The sequence below is a fragment of the Streptopelia decaocto genome, assembly GCF_964273445.1.
Source record: "Streptopelia decaocto genome assembly, chromosome: 14".
NCBI classification, from domain to species: domain Eukaryota; kingdom Metazoa; phylum Chordata; class Aves; order Columbiformes; family Columbidae; genus Streptopelia; species Streptopelia decaocto.
The window spans coordinates 7,338,041-7,360,572 of NC_138669.1; the positions used below are offsets into that span (position 1 = coordinate 7,338,041).

The following is a 22,532-nucleotide window of genomic DNA, read 5'->3' on the forward strand; positions in this document are numbered from 1 at the left end:
AGATGGAAAAGGCCAGTGGGTTAATCTCCAGTTCTCGATACACGGCTGGGCTGAGTCTGATCTAAGGCTTTGCGTGACAGATACGAAGCCCTAGAGAATGAGGCCAAATGGAGGAGTTTGCCACATCACGGTGGGGTTTGTCACATCACGGGAAGGTTGTCACGCTGTCTGCAGTGCTTGTGTACATAACACCCCTACAAAGAAGCCATCAGCGTTTTGCCAAAAGCAGAAACAGTCAAAAACGGTGCTAGACATTGTTACCTTGTCAATCAACCAAAAACACAGTTTTGCTCCAGTGGATTTGCATCTTTGGGCATGAAGGGTTGTTTTTCCTCTGTGCTGGGGACCCAGAATAACAAGTGACAAAAAGAAACCACAAGCAGATAAATGGGCAAATAATATCTGTTATTTCTGAGCATTTCAATACACTATTTCTTTTTCTTACAAGTCCGTCAGTCTGCACCCCTGACTGTGTCTTTGTCTTGCTGCAGGACATACAATCCCAGTTTGAACACTGTAGTTGTCCAACGCTGAAAACCAGACAGATGACTCATTTGAATGCAGGCTGCTTTGCTGGCTTTAGTGTTTGGTTTACTTGTCCATATAGAAATGATGGGACAGTTAAAAAAGCACAAACAACACATTTACTGTTCAGGTTACTGCTTCTCTTGGAGTGTGTGGAGTTTTCACCCAGAGATTTCCAGGCAAAGCAACATCTTCAGCTGCCTCCGCAGCAGCCATCGCATCAGGGGATGAAATCTGTGTGTGGAAAGGAGATGAGGGCACTGAGAAAATGAATAAATCGGTGTCAAGCACTGAGAAAGAGCAGTATAGCATTAATTATTTTCTCTTGTAAATCTTCTGTTCGGTGACAGTGATTTTCTTAATTTCCCAGGACTTAGCACAATTGAGCCTCCATGAAATGTATGTGTAGGAACTGAGATACTGTTCCTCTCTGCCCACCATGGAAACATTGCCAGGGACATTAAGAACTGAAAAATACCCCCATGATCACTCCAGTTGCTCGATTACTGCTGCAGTTAGGTGTTAATCTATGAAGGATGGCTGAGGAGCAGTCAATGAAACTGGCTTATAGCCATATGAATTGCACGTGAATCACCTTAATTGCTCTGCAAAGGAGGCTCTGGCAGGACTGGCAGTGCCTGAAGGATGAACAGAGGTCTCTGCCAGCTGAAGAGAAGTAACCAGAAGTAAACTGTCCTAAAATCATAACTTTTGCACTGAGATAGTCTGGACTCACCTCTTCTATCTGTCCCATAACATCCAGAGATATCACAACCCCCTGGATATCCAGGCTGCCCAGGCTGCCCTCTGAGACCTGGAAAACCTTGAGGACCAGCATTCCCAGGATAACCCTTTGGACCTGGCTTCCCCAGCACAACTTCTCCTGGTGGGCCTGAAGAAGGAGAAGCACAGTAAGTCATAGCACTTGGCTGCTCCAGTGTAATACAACTTCTGTATTTCCTCCTAAATGGTGGTTAATTTTCTGAGTATTGCTTCCTCAGTTTAGTGGAAGAATCAGGCCTGCCAGTCAGAACAAAATCTTCTGAGTCTCAGTAACTAGAGGTCTTATTCTTGACTCTAAGGGTACCCACCTTGGCTAAAAATGGTGCCTGGTTATATGAGTTCAATGTCCACCTATGTGTTAATGCAAAATCACCTTAACGCCTGGCTCCATCTCATTGTTTTTAGTGTCTTGATATCTCCACTATAAAAGTTTAAATACAGCAGAATATGTTTAACCGCATTCCCTTGATAGTTTGTTACGTCAGTGGCAAAACTCCCACTAATTTCAAGTGACTGGATCAGGATGGAAGAGCACACGAAATCCTAACAGATTCCTCTAAAACCCTTGTGTTTCACCAGCTGAATTTTCAAAGAGTTTCTATCCCCTGAGCATCTGGGTTTGCATGCGAAAAGGCAGCAAAACTGAAACTCCTTGGATGTGCCTCAGGTCCTTAGGACACATCACTACCTGGGAATGGGTACCAGAGGGAGGAGATGACCTGGAGCAATCTCTTGGGGAGGAACCATCAGGGATGCTGCTGCGGTGGGAAGGTCAGGCTGTCCCACCACAGTGGTCCTAAGGCTGAACGAGTCTTTGAATCTGGGAGCTGGTGAGTTGGTGACCCACTGGGTCAATACAAAGAGGTGGTATTCACTCTACCTGTTCTGCCTCTGGGTCCTGGGGTCCCTTCCTTGCTGTCTCCAGGCATCCCTTTTTCTCCTTTGGGCCCTGGGACACCTAGTCACAGACAAGAGATAAGTGTCACTTCACTGCATTCTGCGTTTCACCCTCAACTAAGGCTCCCTTCAGGCTCTTTAGATGTTGGACTCACAGCCTTTGGCAACACAGAGAAATTATCCATCTCTTTAAATTCTATCCGGGGACCCACTCTCTTTTTTCAAGTGGCCAGTTGCCCATGACTGACAGGGCTCCAACCAGCGCTGATCTGCAAATGGAGATTTTTCACAGAGAAATTCATAGCGTTAGAGTTAGTGCACTGGCCTGAGCGTGAGGTCCACTCCCATGCTCTCCCCATGGATCAGACAAACCACAAAGCTGAACCATCTCTTCCACCGGTTGCTGCTAAGTCAGAAGTGATGTTTTCACATGAAATTGCTCACGAAACCGCTACATCTTAGTGAAAAAGATGCATTTTGACAAAATAGAATTTTTCATCTTTTTAAGATGAAAATATTTTGATTAGCAGTGTCCTTAAGGTAGTTTTTTCCAATGAGATCCATCTTCTCTCATCTCCTTGCTTGACAGGCTGGAAACACCTGCAGCTTGTTACTCTCTTTTTCTCTTAAGTAACATTTTTACAAGCTCTGCAGATACCAGCTAAAACAGAATAGTGCCAGAGCAGGGAGTTAAACAGAAGGTCTCTAGTTACTTAGAGGCATGAGGGCACCACTGAAACCAATGATTTTCATTTTATTTTGAAAATTACTTGAGCCACTGACAAATGTTATCTGCAAATCCAAACAAAACATCTTCCAACCATTCACTCATTCACGTGCAATAGTGGGTGCCACTTTCTGAGATTACATTAATCTGTTTCTTTAGTCACATGTGAGGTTTTTGTTGTTGGAACTACTGCTCCAGAAACCTACTTCCACTCTTCAGTAGCCTCATGCCTTCCTTCAGTGTTTTCCAAGACTTGCCATTTCTACCCAGAGTTCATCCTTTCCACTGCCATGTGTTCAGGCCAAAGACTGTTTCTTTCGTCTTTCTGTGGAAAAAGCCTCCTGCCCTCTAAAAATCAAGCTCTCCATCCCCCAAAATGTACAAGCTGGCCTTCCTCCCAAAGCAGAGCTTGCCAAAAGAGTGTGCTGGATCTTTCTCCTTATTGTTTGAGCTATCTGACTTGGGTTACCCTTCCTAGGAGAGAGAAATCTAAAAGAAAAATAGCAATCAAATGAGATAATATCACAGGTTATCTTTACAGCACTGTCTGAGGCACTAAAATGTTTAATTATCAAAGTTATAAAAAAAAATGCTTACGAACGTTTCTGTCCATACCTCTTTCTCCAGGATACCCATCTTTGCCTGGCTGCCCAGGGACACCGTTTTCTCCTCTTTCTCCGTTGCTCCCAGGGGGACCTGGAGGACCTGGTGGTCCCGGTTCTCCTGGTTTTAACCTTTCATCCCAAACAGGAACTGGCTTCCTTGCGTGTTCATGAATGAACGAGTCAAATTTCAACACATGAGCTGAGAGGGGAAGACATAAAATGAATGTTTCCTTGGCTGGGAAATTCAGAAAAGAGGCAGAAAAAGTTTCCTAAAACTATCAGCTAGTGCTAAAGAACAGTCAGTCCAAACTGAGAAAGCCCAAAGCTGAAGATGGTGATGGGCAGTTGAGTCATGACTTTGCTGCCTGACCTTGGGCAAACTGCTGCTCCTCGTCATGCACCACAGCACAGGAGCTTTAACAGAAATGCCTCATGTCTCAAGAGGGATCAGCACAAATCACCGAAAGAATAATTTCTTTCTAATGAGTTCCAAGTTTTTCTATTTGAGAAATACAGGAGTCTTTGCAAAGTGCCAGAGGGTTTTCCTAAGAAATCTTTCACAAATATTCTGTGCAAATGCTGCCCAGTAGAGCCAGTGGGAGCCTGTGGTGGGACGTTTGCTACTCATGGTGCTCAGCAGGGCAGAGAATGGAGGAGCTCCATGGGTCACCACAGCTTCTTGTTGTCACCCCTCTGGTTTTGTTCACGAGAGACATGAACACACACGGGAGCTGGGCTGGTTATACTCACTCTGGATCATCCGCTCACAAGCCTGGGTAACGAGCTGGTAAATTGTGGCCAAGGACTGTGGTTCCCCCTAAAGTGATTATTTTTCAATTAAAAAAAAGAAAAAAATATTAATCTCTTTAAAAATTATCAATATAAAAATGAGCAATAGCTTTCTGCCCATTCTTTTTGTCCCCTTGAGTTTCAGAGATGTTAATTACCATGAAATTCAGCTTTATTTGTTTATCACAAAGCTCTGAAGCCATAAAATTGAAATTGGGAAACATCAATAATTGCTTGTCTCTTGCACATCAAAAAGCCCAGACTGAATCTCAATAATTACCAAAGCTACCAAAAAAGGAGAGTAAATTTCACTCTCAAATTCTATCAAAAGAGATGCTACGTCTATAAACCAATGTTCTGTGATATGTAAAACATTTAACACGATCAGATATTACAATGTCCTATCTTTGTCTAAATCTTTTATGAATATTGATTCTTACCATTAGTGTGTTCTGAATAAATCATATCTGAGGAGTTCTTTAGAAAGTTTTAGTAAGTAGGGAAAAGTGATAAAAATGCGAAAAGCTGCTTATAAATAAACACTGACTCTATATGTGAAAATTCATAACAGACTCTATACTTTCCAGAAGATTCATAAAATACACGTCTGGCTGGATCACTGTGTAGATTACTCAGACTCAAATGATAACTTGGCACAACACCCAAGGGAGGGTTCATTGCAACAAAAAAAACAAACAAAAAAGTGTAGAAAAGGAAAAGCTGGTGGGAATGGAAGGAGAGTAGTGTTAAAAAATCTAATACTGAGGCATTAACTTGAGACAAACACAGTCCATCAAAAGCAGCTCACTCCTCTCTGAAGCCTAATTCACGTAAGTCAGTCTTGGCAAAGAAACTCAGACTCCTAGAGACACACAGGATTTCTTTTTAACCAAAAGTCAGGGTGGAAAAAACTTCCTCTGACAATAAAATAACCTTGAAAGGATCTCCTGATCTCCTGACCATGCTGGGCCATGCCAGAGGGTTATTACAAATGAGTCCCCTCTTATGTAATACTTTTAAAAAGAGCAACTCAGTCAAGTGTTTATGGTTTTTCCTTCTCAGCAAAGAATGAATTTGCAGTTGGCATTTCTTCTTCATTAATCTACTACTAAAAGTTCCTGATTGCTGCAAGATTAGTAATATCCAGCCAGCACAGTCAGTGCGGGTGGAAAGGCAACGAGCTGAAGGTACATGAAATTATTCAGCACTAGGCAAGTTTATATGTGTGAGTACAGCCTGCAAAGCACTTTACTGGTGTTGCCCTGCACCACAAAAACTCACTTTCTCTCCTCTTTCTCCTTTTGGACCCGGCAGCCCCTACAAGGAAAGAAAATGAAAAATAAATGTCTAAGGAAAGGAAGAGCAGAAGAAAACAAGAAAATAAATGGGGATGTGGAACATGGTAGAACATTAGTGGAACATGGAGCATGAAGTTTGTTTCTCACACTCTCATCATTTCCATGACCTCATGGCAGGGGCTAGAAGAGCTTCAAGCTCATAGGATTATTTCAGTTTGTTTCTTAACAAAAAGAATAGTAAAGCAGCAGCTGGAGTAGTGGCACAAAGTACCATCAACAGGGCTGCAGAAATTCCTCAGGCACAATCTTAGAACAGATCTCCCAACGCAGCAGGTGGTTCTTAACATCTGAGAAGTAGAAATAACTGTGACATCCAGACCTGCGGCTGCGCCTCCAAGCCCAGCACTGGCTGCTCCAGCTCAGGACTGACTCTCTTGCTTTATTCTAGAATCTGACACCAGAAATTTATTTGGATGTTGGGTTTTGTGTAGCCTGTAAATCTACAGAGATCAAAAGGAGGTGGGATTTGTTAAATGCTTTATCAACAGTTGTGTAGCCTGGGATTTACATATCCAGACATCTCCTCAAGAAGGAGGAGTGCAAATTAAAACTGTTCTTTAGACTCTGAGGAAGAGCTGCTGTGGGAACAGTTTGTTTCCACTCAGTTATTTCATGTCTTTGCCTTCTTTGAGACCCCAAAGCAGGAACTTACTGTTGGCCCAACGTCACCTGGAGGTCCCTTCTCTCCACTGCTGCCTCGGGAGCCTGTCACCCCTTGGAAACCCTGCAGACACCAATTACAACACAGATGAAATTCCAGTTCCTTCTCAACTTTCTTCTTTTTCTGTTGGAGGCTGACATCTCCCTGCAGCTCCAGGGGCACCAGCACTCTGAGTTTAGAGGGCTCCAGCAAGTGCACTGGAGACTGAAGGCTGATGTCAGAACCTCATCTAGCCATGAGTCCAATGTTAAGAGTGTATCACATCTGAGTCATCTTCACATCATTTCCCATTACTGTCTCAATTACGGTCAAACCAGCAAAGCTCAGATTTGCCAACAAACCACAGTGTGTTTTTTACTCTACAGGCTTTAGATTCTCCATTATATGTTCAGAATTAGACGTAGCCTAGAGCATAACCCTTTCTTCAGCTTGCTAATACCATGCTGTTGGGGTTTGGTTATTTTATTTAATTTTTTCCCCTTAAGATCTGTGTTTGCCTCCAATACTTTACAACAGTAAGAGAAGCTTAGAGGGTATGAAGTGGCTTCTTTGGTCATCTCCTCTTTGTGACATTTCTCTGCCCTTTGGTGCCACAAAGGGAAGAAAGAAAAAAGCCGAAAACAACCAGTAGAAATACTTTCTTTTCTAATTTTCCAGCTATTACGTTTAATCTCGATAGGTTTAAACAGCTCTTCCAATCAGTGGAAAAGGAAAGAAGTTTTCAAGGTGGCATCAGAATGACTTTCAGAGCCTGCTCTGAAGGCTATGGCACTTTCTTTGTATTTAGAAAGCTGAGGTTCAAGCCTGTGGGCTCCGCATCTTCCCAGAATGGGGAAGTCCAAATTCCAAGCCGAATTCAACTTTAGCTCCCACAAATACCTGACTTCACCACAACTACTGTGGAGTTTAATGCAAAACCAGCAGTGAGCAAACTCCATCTTACTCTATTCAGGACTGACAAATTCCTTATAGTTCAGCAGTGAGAATCTGTAAATATCAGGCCCACCACCCACCATCTAAAACCAGATTTTGTTCTGTAAATCAACAGATCCTGAAGTTCTGCTACTCTGGGCACAACAAAGTGCAAATACACTTATCTGCATGTGATCCTGGCAGCAGTTGTTGGAGATAGTGTTGGGGAAACCTCTCACACCTGCCTGCATCCTCCAGCTCCTTCTGATTTCAGTCTAACAAGCCCATTTACCTCAAACAACAGTTGAAAACAGTTGCACCAAGAACACAAAAATAGAAAACCAAGCATCTCCTCGCTGGGTCAAAGCTTCCCTAGGACTTGTCAGAAGAAGCCAAGCTTTTCTTCTTGCGCTGACAGTGGCAGAGAATGTGGACATCTGCCCAATATGTCAGATACCCACCTGTGATAACCCAAGTAGGGGTTTTGCCCTGACACCTCTGGGTGATGACTGGTCAGGAGAAACCACAAGCCCCTGCTGAGGAAGAGATGTGGATTTCATCACTCATGGTGAGCACTCACCCTTGGTCCAGGAGGTCCTGGGGGCCCAGCAGTGCCTTCGAGTCCCCTCACCCCCTGCAAAGCCAAATCCAGACATTTATTAACAAGAAGATTCAAAGAGATCTAGTACACGCTGAGGTGGTTTTGCCATGTGCTGCTTTTAACAGGAGCTTGCTAGGAATGGGTAGAAAATGTGTCTGCCAATTAGGCAACAAGGGTGGCACCTGCTCAAATTTGGACAAACCTGAGATGACATTTTCCCCCAGTCCCTCCAGATTAGGAGAGCTGGATGTTTTGGGTCTCTACTGGTACACTTACAGCAGAATTTTAGGCATCCATGCATGAAAACTCAGAGGTGAGGAACTTTACCTTTGCACCTTGAAGACCATCCCTGCCGGGAGCTCCCTGCACACCAGGAATGCCCTGTAAATCAGAATTGCTGTGTAAAGTTGGCATCTAATTATCATTGCCCTAATTCATCTTGTAACGTGTGACATAAGAAAAAAAAAGATGGAAGAAGAAACAGTGTTATTCATTAAACAGAGCAATCACTGTTATCTCACCTTTAACCCTGTTATATCTAGCTTCCAAATAGGTCTATATTTCTTGCACCAACTGGCTCAGTTTTCCTTTGGAAAGTCATGACATTCCAAAACAAAATATAGTTTCCTAGTAGATAACAGCAACTCTATGGCTTTTAAATCTTGCTTAAAATAATTACTGGGAAAAAAAATGGACAAGTATTTGAGACATTTAGAAGGAATGGTCTACCATTACCTGCATGCCCGGACTCCCAGTGTCTCCTTTTTCTCCTTTCATTCCTGGTGGCCCCTTGGAGTAAAAAAGAAGCACACATAGTTAGGCACGCTGCAGCATCCTTCAAGGCAAAGAGCATCCTGCTGCTCCACGTCTGTGTCCCAGGTTGCTCCTGCTCTTTGTTGTGCTACAGGGAACTTTGCAGCCGCAGCACAAGCACGGGGTTTCTGTCACCCCAGACACGCACACAGCAGCCTCTTGCCAAACAACAATGATTGTTGCAAAGAAAAATATCTGAATACTCCACTGGGCTGTTTTCATTAAAGGCACATTAGGGAGAGTCTGGACAAAAAACAGCCTTTTGCCAGAAGAAGTAAGGGCAGGGCCTCGTCAGCATGAAAAAATGATCATTATCTGTCTCTAGTGCAGCTGCCCAGCTGTTAGCAAGGATGATGTAAATACATAGATCACATTTCAGGGTCTTTATTGAGACACCCATTTCTGAGACGTTCTAACTGCAAAAATGGAGTGATAAAAAGGGCAGTGGAAGAGATCACATACCACAGGACCCTGAACAGTGATTCCTTGGGAACCTGGAGAGCCTTGTTGTCCGCTAGGACCCTCTGGCCCCACTTGTCCAGGTGGGCCTGGTTCACCCTAAAGCCCAAGACAAGAAATTAAACAGCAGGAAAGAAAGTAAATAGTGTATTTTCTCCACATAGGCTGCACTGCATGACCTGGGTCAGCATGAACCATCTACAGGATCCAAGATGAAGTCAGGACAGTGAGGGGATCTCTAGTAACCTCAGCTGCCTTTGGCCTTCAAGTCTAAGGTTTTGGTGCATCTTTCGTGGGCAAAAGCAGCAAAGCTGCAGATGGTTCTTGGCAAAGTATGGTTCACCTTCCTGAGCAGCAGTTCATTCCTGTTACCCAAGGTGGCCAGAGAGCAAAGGGAAATGTTCCTTAACCATGGCTGAGATGTGCACCCATTCTCATGCCTTCCCCAAAATCTTTCCCTTTAACCACGCTGCTTTCCCAGATGTTACCCCAAAAAAGGAGCAATGGTCTGATCTGACTCTGCCCTGTGTCAATTAGTGGAGCAGGGAACACTTGGACAGGGTGCGCTCCAGTCCCCAGGGTTTGGGGATTCAGACCCAGCTGTTTCCTGTGCTCACCTCATGGATTTTCTGAAGGCTTAGTGTTTTTCTGCCCCACAGCAGAACCAATATCTGTTCGGTTTGGAAGCTTGGCAGCCAGAACAAGCCCAGCACAAAGACTGACCATTTGTCATCAAGGCTGTTTTCAGAGAACATTGCTGACCATGTACATTGCATTTGTTCAGCACAATCAGGCCTATCATCCCAATTTCCAAAGCCCAACTGAGCATTTAATTAATAATAAGTGCTCCTATTCTCCTCAGTGCATCAGTTCTTAAGATCTGTTTGGTGCAGTGAGATGCTCCCTGGCTTAAAAGTCCAGCTCAGACCAGGACTGAACACATCCAGTTGCACCAGCAGAGGATTCTGCACTCCAGCATCACCCTCCGACACATCCTGAAGCAAACAAAGCCAGCAGGACTCACCTTGGGCCCTGGCTCTCCCTGCTCGCCTTGTGGTCCTCTCCTCCCAGGGCTGCCCTGCCAGTGGGACACAAAGCTGCCATTAGGAATATCATCATTTTCACTGCAGAGCAACCAGGTGCTCAGAGGACAGAAGTTGGTGCACTTTGTGCATAGAGTGAAAGATGTTTCCTTCCCCAGAATGCTCATAGCAAATGGAGACAGGAAGAAAATTAATCAAATCATCCAGCAAGTGTGGAAAAGAGGAGAAGAGAGGAGAGCACAGCCCCTTGTGACAGGTGGTGGGGACACTGCTCTCACCACCAGCAGCAATGGAGGAACATTCAACCTCCTCTCTCTGGCATCCCCAGCAAATCTGTGCTGAGATAATAAGTGGAAAAGAATTCACATATGGACATAGGAATGCACTGAAAATTAAAAAAAAAAAAAAAAAAAAAAAAAGGAGGGGGTCATGTCTACAACCCTTTGGGTCTATGTTGTTTTTTATAATATCATCCCAAGAGAACAGACACATGCTGAGATTGGGGACAATGACCAGCTCTGGGGACCCCTGGCTTAGCTCTGCAGCTGTGTGACTGCTGGACAGAGAAAAGAAACCAATCTTCTGGCATGAACCAGTATTGTGTGAACTTTTGACATCTTAATCTGAAAGTTTCTATTTTGCAAGCTAAAAAAAAAAGGGGGGGGATTTGTTTTAAGCAGCACAGGCAGGGATCTTCGGGAAAGGTGCTTTCAGAAGCACCCAGAAGCTCATTTCAGAAATCAGCTGGACCTGGTCAAAAACATTAGGAACAGTGATAAAAACAAGATGGGACATAGTCCTGCTAACTGGAGTTTTAAAATTAGTAATGAGTGCGCTTGTAACAGCAGCAAATTACCAAGGGTTTAGTGGTGTGAGGATAAGGTTATGTGTCAAAACTATATTTTCTCTAATGCTTAGAAGAGTCCTGCTCTTTAAAGTGGTGTACTGCAGAGATGTTTAAACCACAGGGCCATGCAAGCTGGTAATTATGCACTTAGGATATTGAAGTAAAATGTGATAGTAGAGTGTGCTGTGTAATTAAACTTCCACTGGAATGAGCATGTAATTACTCTGCAATGAGACACTGTGCCTTGCAAAGTGTGGAACTGAATTCACAGTTAAACCACAGTAATGTGAGGGGTGATCTGAGACCTTTCCACTTGAGAAAGGAGGCAAATGGTTTCTTAATGGTTATTTTTTAGGAGAAAAGCACGTGTAGTGGTTGAAATGGGGCACTCTGGACAGGTTGTCGTGTTTCACTGCTTTCTGCTGTTTTCCCCTAGACTTCCAAAATGCAGACTTTTTTGATAACTGCTTCCTAGTGTTTAACTGGAATATTTCCTCCTGCAATTTAAGCCCATGGTGACTGTCCTGCATTCATAATGGATAGGGCAAAATACTGTTATCACTGTCATCACTTCCCCCCCCCCGTCTCTATTTTCTTCAGGGTTTTCTTGCAAGCCACATTCACTGCAGAGAGCTTTGGAGACAGGATTGCAACATCTCCCATTTCTCTTTGTACTGCCCACCCACACAGACACTTAGAAGGCTCCTACTTAATAGAGAAACCATTTTTTTGGTGTTTTTTTTTTTCATTTGTAAAAAGCTTCAGAGCCTCCAATCCATGCAATCTCCACAGGCACCAAGGATGACCATCCTCCTCTCCTAAGAGGATTAACATGGCACCAGGACCTGCTCAGCCTGTTCCCAGCTGCAGCTGTTCCATTGCCAACTCCCTGTCTCCCCATGTCATCAGCATCTGAAACACCAAGGGCACCTCTCCGCCCTGCCCTGGCATGAGGGGGACATCAAAGCTACCTGAGATAGGAGGAGAGGAAATGGCCTCAAGTTGCGCCAGAGGAGACTGAGGTTGGACCTTGGGAACAATTTCTTCCCCAAAGGGCTATTGGGCATTGGAACAGGCTGCCCAGGAGGGGTTGAACAGACACAGAGATGAGGTTCTCAGGGACAGGGGGGACTTAGTAGCATTAGGTTAGTGCTTGGGCTCAATGATCTTAAGGGTATTTTCTAATCTAAATGATTCCATGATTCTAAATCCTCTCAAAGGCCAAGGAGCATTCTCCTCATGCCTGACATGCCCGAAGAACACGAAGCAATATCAGTAAATCAATACACAGCATGGAAGGGTGAACTTACAGGGGGGCCTGGAGGTCCCGGCAAGCCTGGGCGGCCAGAAGTACAGGAGCAGGCAGGAGCTAAGGTTGGACAGGTCTCCTCATCTCTCTGAAACAAAAGCAAGCCAAAGTGGCATAAGCAGCTGTGTAGCAAGAGCAGGGTGAATCACAGGTAACATTCACAGTGTTTCAGTTGAAGACACACAGAAATTTTCTCTACCCCACCAAGAGATTTTTGTGAACAATAGAGCGCTTTAATCTTCTGTCAAATAACAAGTTTAGACCAAAAAAAAAAAAACCACACCAGCCCTGCCTGAAATTTCTATGACATATGCTGGAATATAATTTTCTTCTTGCTAAGTATTTATACGTCCCACAAAGCAACTTTCTGTGTTGAGAGGAAAGCTTGCAAGGGGAAGTAGGAGGATGTTGTGACTCAGGGCTGAGGTGACAGCAGAGCCGTGGGACTGTCAGAGCTGCTGTCACAGGTCGGTGTGTGACAGGAGGGATACACACGGCCCTGGCATCTACAGTTTTCTTTCCTTTTGAAGCAAACACAGTTTTATCCACTTCACAAAAAAACACACAGATGTTATTCCCAAGAGAAGAGGGGGGAAAAAAAACATGGTTTCCCTCTTGAGTCTATCAAAATCATTTGCAGTGTCACTTCAGTGCCGTGGGCTTGTTCCATCGCCCCCAGCTTCATGTCAATGAGCAGAGTGGTTCCTCTTGTCTTACCAGCGCAGGGAGATCACAGCATCTGTCATCCTCTGCCCCGACGCTGCTGCAGACGATCTGCAGGGACTGCAGCTGGAACTGTGGGAAAAAGAGGGTTTGACAAGAAAACAGCATTGGCACACACAGTCTATCACCAAATCTCATTATGTTCAACTGCTGAAAATAACCTTCAGTGATGATTTGACAGGACTCCTCCATGTGGTACCAACTATAACTGTGAAAGTCATAACATGAAAAGTACCCCCAGGTCTCTGTGTCTTGCTAAGCAAGTCAACAAGCAGCCTCACCCCAGCAAAAGCGAGCTCTCCAATTTACTCACAGCCCTGCAACACCAGTAATTGGGCTTCAGCATCACCAAAATGTGAAAGCAAACTTTGCTTTGCTCCCGCTTAGGGGCACAGAGATCAGAGCGAAGGTGGCAGCAGCATTTCCCAGGACAGACGTGATCCCTCACAAGAACCCCCATCCTGTCTCTCTCACCACATCCTCCACAACCGACACATCTTCCCATTTTAATTAACAAAGGAGCACACATTGCACAAAGCCAAACCAAAATAACGAGGCAGAGATTTTTTTTCTTTCCTTGGCACCATTTCTCATTTGTTTTTTGTTTTTTTTCTTCCACTCTATGCATTTAACAACTAGCAAGCTGTGCAGCCCAGGGAGGGTGACATACAGCATACAGATACAGACGAGCCCTGTAGATCAAGCGGCATTTAGAGATAAATTAAATAATGTTCCACGATAACCGATAATGAGATACTCTGTCTTCTCAAGGGCAGCGGAGCCATGGAAAACGTGAAGCTTTGCTGAGCTTGAAAGGCAAGGGGAGCAGGGACGGCATGAAGCTGTTCATTAGTTTGTGAGATCTGTCTAGTGGAGTTGCTACAGGGAGAATGTGGGGGGGTTAAGGAGAGCACAGATTCCTGCCTTGTTGGCCACAGGTTTATGATCAAGTTGCCACAGAATTTATTTAGGAAATAAGTAAGTACTGCTTGAATACTATAATCCCCTGGTCTCTTATACAGCTGACCCCAGTATCTTACAGCCAATATCAATGTCCACTTTTTCCCTGGTGTATCCCAGACCTTTGCTTCTCTCTTTGCAGTTGGGGAGACATATGGGACATTGTTTTTACTGCATTGCTTTGAGGCAAGGGAAGTTGTAAATCAACTGATGTGCTGCTTCCCCCCGGCCTTACAGATCTAAAAGCAAAGCCAAAGAGTAAAAGGTTCACCTAAGTCAGGAATGATTTTCTACGGTCCCATTAGCAGATTGTGAGTGAACCCGCCCCTATTCTCCACATATTTAACACTCATTTTGTGGAGGTAGCATGGCAACTGACTGCTGGGTGATGGCATACATGGGTGTTTTTGCCCTTAGGATGGAGCACAGGGCTGTCACAAGGCATGACACCAAGTCCGCACTTTCCCTTATTCTCTCCTCTTTCAGGCTCTGTAAATCATTTTCCTATAATTTGCATGGAGATACACAAACCCAAACACACTGGAGACTGAGGCACATCCAGCCCTGTTGCTTTCAGTCACCAGAATTTCCTGTTATCACTCGGTGGAGGTTGATGTACAAAACCTTCCCCTGCACAAGCAATTCCCAAACCCTCCCGTCTGCTTCGGCCTCTCAGTGCGGGATCTGCGCATCCCCAGGGGATGTAGGAGCTGAAGGCACCTCAGGGACATGCTCCTGCTGATCACAGACCTCAAACAGAGGTAGGAGGTGAGGGGGAGAAACCCCACACTGGGAAAGCTCATTAAACCGCAGCCATCAGCGGGAACAGGACACGGTTGCGCATCACAGCAGCGCTGGGGGGGTGTTCAGAGCTCAAATGATGTGAGCTGGTGCTCCTCTCCATCTGCCCATCCCAGCCAGCTCCAAATCCCCAAGTGTCCGACAGCCCCCATGGTGGGGGGACTCACCGCTGCAGACCCACTCCTGGGTCCCCTGGTCCGCGTCACTTTTCCCAGCATGATGAAACCAGCGGTGGAGATGCTGCCGAGGCTGTGCAGAGGTTTCTCTGCTATTTTCTTACAGTCCAGGTAGAGCTTGACCTTGAAGTGGCTCACAGCCACGTGCACCTGGGTGGCAGATGGAAAGAGGAGGGTTGGACTCCCACGACGAGATGGGGTACCATTTAAAGACAATAATTCCTTTTGCCCATTCCCAGGCTGCTGCTGTTACTACTGGTGTGTTTTTAATGAGCAAATGGATCAAGGGGGCTCAGGAATAAGTTTCAGCATGTGCCATGTCTGCTGCACAACATTGCACTTTTTCCTGATCTTCTCCTCACCTCTCCTTGGGAGAAGTCTTGCTGGAGTAGTAGTATTAAAGAATTCAGTTTTCAGAACCAGCTGAATAATGAAATTGCCTACAGATACTGATATAAAGTCCTCATTGCTCATTTGGGTGGAATACATTTGCTCTGAGGATACAGATGCTCAAAAAAACCCTAAGGATAAGGTGACTTTCTCATAAGGCTGGATATTTTTTTCCTTCTTTCCAGTACTAAATAGTAACCAAAATCCCAAATTGAAAAAAAAAATAATTGATTTTTCAATTTTTCCTGGTTTAAGACCTAAAAACCCCTCAGTTTTGGAGTTTCTGGGGGGAAAGGGAAGCAATCAATACGTGAAAAATCATATTTTGCACATGGGATCAACCTAAATTCTTTACAATTACAGACCTCGGCATATGAAATAGGTTTGCCAGTTCCCTAGGAATCTGGATGCAAAGCATTGGTATGATTGCTCCTCACTTTGAACAATACACATTGATGGCATAAAACTCCCAGACCGGAGTGAGATTGTGAGCCACATTTTTCCCTCTCTTGATAAGGACCTTGTGAAAGCTCCCATAGAAAATCTTCTTCACTTCCTGCTGGTCAAAGGAGACTTCCTGCAAATCAGCCTTGTAGTCGTGATTGAAATAGGTCAAGGATTTCTTACTGGCTATGGGGAAAATAGGACAAATAACAGCTTAGAATTAAAAGAGAAATGGATTTTATCCATATGATGAACAATAGTAAACAAATAGGCTTGAACATGGTAAAACTTTATAGGTTATAATTAAATAATTCTAAACAGTGGGGAAAAAAAAAGAATATGTAAAAATAAAGAATGTGTTACAAGTAGAATAAAATTGAAAATATGTATTTTAATTGCACTAGGAAACATATAAAATGCGAAGTTGGCAGCAGCCACAAAGCTTCCCGAAAATGCTGCTGTACAACTAGAACTTTAAATCATTAAAACTTTCCAAATGAATAGCAAAATGAGTTCTGCTGCTCACAGAAATGGATGCAAATACCTGAATTTAATGTACTCAACAAGAAACCTTACGGTCAAGGTTAACGCCAAGTAGGGGCTGGAAATCCTCATCTGTTATTTGCCAGATGGCGAAGGGCTCCTTGGGGGTGTCGGGCAGGAGGCGCAGGAGGATGCTGATGGTGTGCTCGGGGGGGACTGCGAAGAGATGGACATCGCTGGAACGAGACAAGCCAAAAATACATCAGTGGTGTAAAGAAGTGAAAGCCAGCCAAAAACATCCTACAGACAGGGCTCATCCATCATGTTTCTTGGGCAGCGTGGCCTGGGAAATCTTTGCCCAAGGGAGGTGAGCACAATCTGCCAGGACAGAGCCCAGTGCCTGTTTTGCGCATCCCTCTCAGGCTATTGAAGCCTGTGCTGAGTGATGAGCCCTCAAGGACCTTCCCCTGGTGCTGGGGGGATGCTCAGGTGGAGCAGCCGGTGTTGGTCCATTGCTGCCAGAGCTGCCCCGGGGAATGCCAAGGCACAGCGAGTGCAGCCTTAATGCTTTTCAAACCAGAGCCCAGCAACAGCTCACAAACCATCCCTGCCAGGCTACAAAACACTCCTTTAAACCTCCTTTTCAAGAAGGAGGAATGGACATCACGTATCATGGGGTAAAATCCTAGAGCTTTTGCAGATATCAGTGTAAGTGCCCTCCAGGGATAAGCAGAGCGCCCACAGAACCCCTCTCTGGGTCCCTACATCCCAGCTGCAAAATTTGGGCTGAGTTCTGGACTCTGCCCATGCAGTGATGCCCGTCAGCAGCTGCTGGCACAACTCAGCTCCCTCTGCAGCCACTGCCGACACCAGCAGAGCAAACTGGGCAGGAGCAGCAGCCAGGGAATGCAAGACAACGGGGAAGGTCGAATTGGTTATGCCTGAAATGCGGTTGTAATCTGAAACAGGACACATTTGCATGGGCATATACACAACTCATCAAGCATCTTTTCAGGACTGATTCATAAGTAATGCCAGGTTCTGCATTCTGTCTCTGTTTCTGAAAGAGCAATGTCCTTGAAAGATGTATGCACCAGCTGAACAAAAGGATTTGCCCATAATTTTCTGAGTATTTAAACCAAAGACTTCTCTGAATCTCCCCCACTCTGTTTACATTAAGAAGATTTGCTTCTTTAACTAAGATTAAATTGAGCCAGTGCCTCAGTAATTAGGCTTTAAACAAAGTAGCACTGAATGTCAGGAGTCAGATCATTCCTGATTTATAAACGTAAAAAATGATTGAGGTCATGGGAGCTGGCTGGCCCACTTGGGACCCTGCGGAGAAGCCTCATACGCAATGAAACAGGGTCAAGTCACAACCCAGAGTCACTGGTTATTCCCTCTCATCAGTAAAGACCAAGCTGCAGAAAGCAGCTGTGAGACAAATATTTTCTGAAGTGAAGATCTCCCTCCAAACCAGAGACGCAGGGAGAAGGGATTGAAGATGCAAATGTGACCTCAAGCTGCCATCACCGAGGCGTATGTGGTTGTGGACAAACTGCCTAAAGAATCGTCCAGTGTCCATACATGATCCTTATGTCCATCACAGCAGCTAACACTGCTGGAAAAAGTGATTTTGTAAAAAGGAAAAACCTCACTATGAAAACGTTTGGCTGCACAAAAAATAAAATAAATAAATACCCCTATTGTGTCCCCTTAGCTTCTGCATGAAATATTCCATACTGATCTTGAGAAATTCAGAGGTTAATTTCTTAATATAGTAAGGAAAAATACTGTGGCATTCTTTTCAGTCTACCTATGGTTTGATTTAGCTCATCATCATTGTAATTTAAGTTTGATGTTCCCAGAGGGGCTGCATCATTCATCCCATCCACAAGTCATTGATCTTCCTTTGCTGTGAGCGTAGCTAATGCGCGTGTATGGGACAGAGGATGATGCTGCCGCTCACAGCTCCGCTCCCACCTGGTCCTCAGGGTGAGCTGGATGTCTCTGAACAGGGTGAAGGTCCGGGAACCGCTGAACACAAACGGCTCCATAGCTACTCCTTTAATGGAGGCATATTCCTTCTCTACCAAGCCAAAAGCTTCCATCATATCAAATCCTGGAATAGAAAAAGAAAAACAAATCAAGTTAAAAGAGTGAAAAAACATTAAAAAAGTGATTGCAGAGCAGGTGGAATTAACCTCTCGCTAGCCAGGAGAAGGCAATAGGAGAAAAAGCCACAGCAACACAGACACCAGCAAGGCTATGCAAGCTTACTAGAAACCTGGAGTGTGTTGTACAAGTGGCAGCCAAGGAAAATAGTTTAAGCCTGTGCCTTCTGCACTCACTTGCTATAATCTCCTCTTGGAGAAGAGTAGACTAAAGATGGAGAGTTGTGTGGTCAAATCTCCAGAATGAAGAACAGATGAGAAAGAAGTTACTCCAATAGGTTCTTCTTTTCAACGAGATGCAAGAACATTATCTTCAAAAGACATGGAATCAGTCCAGTAATTGCTAGCAGGGAGAGAGAATGGTTTCTGCTCTCAAATGCCTGACATGTAAGAGTCAGAAAAATTAGAAAAGAGCTTTAAAATATGAGTATTTCCATTTCTCTCTATTTTCTTGAGACACCCAGGGGTGACCTGCCTGATGTGGTGTGCAGAGATTCTCCCCTGACATCGCCTTCCTGGCTCGTGCAGCTTCATCTCGCTCTCCTAGCTCATCATTAATGCTCCGAGTCATTTTCTCATTTCAGTTTTCTGTTCAGTAAGACAAGATCTTGCAATTGGGATTCTTTTTCTTTTTTTCAGTTTATCTGAGTTTGCAGCAGGCTGGGATGAAGGAGATAGCTCGTTCTTTAGCAAATGGAAAGGCTACAACTTCATTAAATTGTGGTCCTTTCAGTCTGGGTTCCCTCACCCGTTCACCATTTAGAATGTTCTGTAGTTTCTTGGCTTGAGTTGTTATTTCGCCTGGGGCTTGGTCCAGGGCACTTTTTCTGTTTGTTTGTTTTCCAACAGCACCAGGGACTTTGCCAAAGGAAATGACCTACTTGAGAGACATTTATCTCTGATACAGGGCTTCTGGCACTGGAGATTCCTTAAAACATGCAGGAAATATTGTAGTGTAAAGGATGAAAATGAAACTTGAGTCACAATTATAAACGTATCATAATATGCTCATATTATTCTCATATCATGAATCTGGATGTCATGGCTTCAGCAAGCTGCTGTGGAAAAGGGCTGCTCCTGCCACCTTCACCAAGGAGGAGGAGGAAAGGCTGATTTGTTGTGGTTTTAGGATTTGATCGCTGTGGTTTCTGCATCCACAGACACGATAACATTTCTGAGAGCCTCCTGGGCAGGGATGCACATCCCTGGGAGCTGCAAGGGGCGGGGTGGGCGCTGGGCAAAGTGACTCAGCCACGGGGTAACAGTGGAGCTGAGAACCGGGGCAGTTTCTCTGTCTCACCCATATCACAAAACTCTCTGGGAAGGAGGTGATAGCACTTCATAATCAGGACTAATTGTTTTTGAAGCAGCAAATACACACAGCAGCCCCAACAGCATGACGGGTGGTTACAGCACAGACGGGAGAACGGGAATTTGCTGCCTTAGCAAAGGCACAGCCCAACTGCAGAGAGCTCTTCACTAGAGATGCAAAGGTGATCTTGGTGACAGACTGAGAGCTTTTCTTAAGGAAACCACAAGAGTCAGGAATTGAAATCCTCTTGAAATTCAACAGCCGTTTGAACCCAGCTTGCTTAAGGCCAGTGAAAATCCTGGCATTAACCACCAATAGCAGAGGCATACCAATACTCTTAGTACAGAAAATTCTTCTACTTGATAAGAAATACTTTCCTACTTTGGTTCTCAGACTTCTCCCCTTTCCCTCAGGACAGGGAAACCATTTCCCTCCTGCTCAGTTGTTGCAGATTTCTCAAAACAAGAAGACCAGGTAGTATTTTCATGTTCCCAGCCCAGCATCACTGGGGTTTGATGTGCTACTGTACCTCGTACGGAGCCATGGGTGGAGCGGATGGTGGGGCAGGCTGTGAGAAGAAAACAAAAGGGGAAAACTATCAGGGCAAAAACAAACAGCAGGAGATTATAGAAGCAAAATGACCAGAGTTCCTCTGGGCAGAGTAATGGAAAAATACAACAAGACTTCATATATTATATAGCTTAATTCAGAGCCTAGTCTTTAACCTTGTTTTTTTATATATATATATGGATAGAAACAGAGAATTTATGTTTATGCAAACATAAAGGTTGTTCCTTGGCTTGCTCATCACAAAAATAAAAATACTGTCTTTCATCATCAAATATCTTCATGATCACTTTCTTTTGACTAACCTAGCACCTTATAATATGAAATACAAGGGATCATCATGTTCTGCAAGCTTCTCTTTGAAAACAGACATCAAAACACTATTTTTGTTTTTAAACAGTGCTTTTACTGCAACATGCACCTTAACGGTGTTATAAAGATATCTGCAGTTCCAAATGTTGTACCTGAAACTCAAAATACACACAGCAAAAATATATATCCCATTCTGAGAGTTCAGCTTTTGAAGTCTTTAGGGAAACACAAAGAGTTTGGGCGAAGTTTTGCAGTTTGCCTTTCAGAAATTCCCTTGATAAATCCTCTAAGATGCCATGGGGCAGAAAGCAAAAGAGAGGAGACTGAGATGTGAGGCTGGAACACGAGGCGCTGTGGTTATGAGCACTCTCCATTTAAAAGGCTCAGGTCAGGGGGTGTTTTAGAAAACAGTGCACGAATGCTGCTTTCAATTATCTGCTGCCATGTAAATCCCAGGCCATGGATGCCAGATGGAGCTGGGACAAAGGGAATGCTTGATGCAAAACGAGAAATGTCCCTGAAAATCAAGGACACTTGACAAGATGGGCTATTTCAGAAATGGTTTTCTAGGTCATCAGTATAATAGAGTCTCGCAGATCATTATACTGAGGCTTCGTTATAGCCTTGCTATTGCTATTCTTGCATCAATGACGTTTCAAACCTCACCAGAAAAGCGGAGCTTCCAATTGTCCTTACCCAACTTCTGCCAAATGTGTAAAAATATTTAAAGGGGGTGACTTACCCTCCTCTGGGCACCTGAGATTCCTAAGTGTCAATGCCATTTTCATGATCAATAAATACATGAAAGGAAGGACACCCAAACCTGTGACCTGGACGGCCATGGAACTGCTGAAGCCAGGAGTTAAAACACAAAGACTTACAAGATGCCATGACCTCCATTATTCAACCTAATGCTTAGTTTTACATATATATACCATAATTCTTGTAGAATTGGGTGTAAAACTAACGAAGGGTTTTATGGAAAGCAGTTAAGATTTCCAAATCATAGACAAAATATATTGGAGTCAAAATCAGAGTAAGGATCCTCAACACTGGCAGTTTGGATTTCTCATTTGAAGTTTTTTCCTAGACTTTCCAGCCTGGGATTCCTGCTGTCTTGTTGTTCCCTTTGATTTTTGTTTTTCTCCTCAAGCCCCAGCCAAATGCAGAACAAAAAAACATTCATTCCTGCAATACAGCAGACCATTTCTCTCAATAATTTGGTTACATATCAATTTTTGAGTCCTTTACTGCACATCCAACAGTTACCCTGCATTATTACATATCATGTCTGCTTCTTTAAAAAAAAAAAAGTTACTTTATAAAACATACAGAATTTAATATTTCTCCTATTGTCTTTCCAGCTATATTAAATTCTACAAGGTGACTCATCAACCCTATGGAAGGATTGCTTTCTGCTTGAAAGTTCACAGGACTGTTCCACTGTGGTCTGAACACCTGCAGATTTCCTCAATAAGCCACTTGAAAAGTCCAACATGTTCTTTGTTGGGTACAAACTCAAATTTTCTCATCTAACCTGCTTCCTTCTTCCTTTGTGGCTTCCCTCAATAAATTTTAAAACTGAAATTTTGCTTAGAAACCTTTCAAATAGACAGAAAAGGCATTACTGCCACAATATCTGTATTCTAATATTTGCTTCTTAACAACTTTTTATAGCCCAGTTAATTCAACATATCTCCCTAATCCATTTCATAGTTTGCTTTATTTCAGCTGTGAGAACATATGCTCATTGAATTTAATAAGGGAATTTAAACATGCCATCGTTTCCTTTGCCCCATTTTGTTCAAATTGTGCAGAAATCCTCTGGAAATCTTATCAGTCTCTTTACTAAGTGAGTCTG

General features: G+C 44.0%; 1 protein-coding gene across 9 annotated transcripts in view; it reads right to left on the minus strand.

Moving 5' to 3' along the window:
• Positions 1–390: 390 nt before the first annotated feature.
• The window catches only part of COL20A1 (collagen type XX alpha 1 chain), a 50,675-nt gene continuing 28,533 nt past the window's right edge, over positions 391–22,532 (minus strand). For 3 of the 9 annotated variants that reach the window (XM_082065118.1, XM_082065111.1, XM_082065117.1), the window contains 19 exons: positions 20,322–20,360; positions 18,290–18,428; positions 16,388–16,542; positions 15,900–16,009; positions 14,981–15,139; positions 13,047–13,124; positions 12,331–12,417; positions 10,155–10,208; positions 9,134–9,229; positions 8,594–8,647; positions 8,186–8,239; positions 7,719–7,793; positions 6,337–6,408; positions 5,608–5,643; positions 4,288–4,354; positions 3,548–3,736; positions 2,189–2,266; positions 1,262–1,417; positions 391–759 (listed from right to left, as the gene is read on the minus strand). In XM_082065118.1, the coding sequence (XP_081921244.1) occupies positions 746–759; positions 1,262–1,417; positions 2,189–2,266; positions 3,548–3,736; positions 4,288–4,354; positions 5,608–5,643; positions 6,337–6,408; positions 7,719–7,793; positions 8,186–8,239; positions 8,594–8,647; positions 9,134–9,229; positions 10,155–10,208; positions 12,331–12,417; positions 13,047–13,124; positions 14,981–15,139; positions 15,900–16,009; positions 16,388–16,542; positions 18,290–18,428; positions 20,322–20,360 (1,712 nt within the window). In that variant the 3' untranslated portion in view covers positions 391–745. Of the gene's footprint in view, positions 760–1,261; positions 1,418–2,188; positions 2,267–3,547; positions 3,737–4,287; positions 4,355–5,607; positions 5,644–6,336; positions 6,409–7,718; positions 7,794–7,837; positions 7,892–8,185; positions 8,240–8,593; positions 8,648–9,133; positions 9,230–10,154; positions 10,209–12,330; positions 12,418–13,046; positions 13,125–14,980; positions 15,140–15,899; positions 16,010–16,387; positions 16,543–18,289; positions 18,429–20,321; positions 20,361–22,532 lie in introns of those variants that run through there. The other 6 variants (XM_082065113.1, XM_082065115.1, XM_082065112.1 and 3 more) reach the window with 6 other exon arrangements.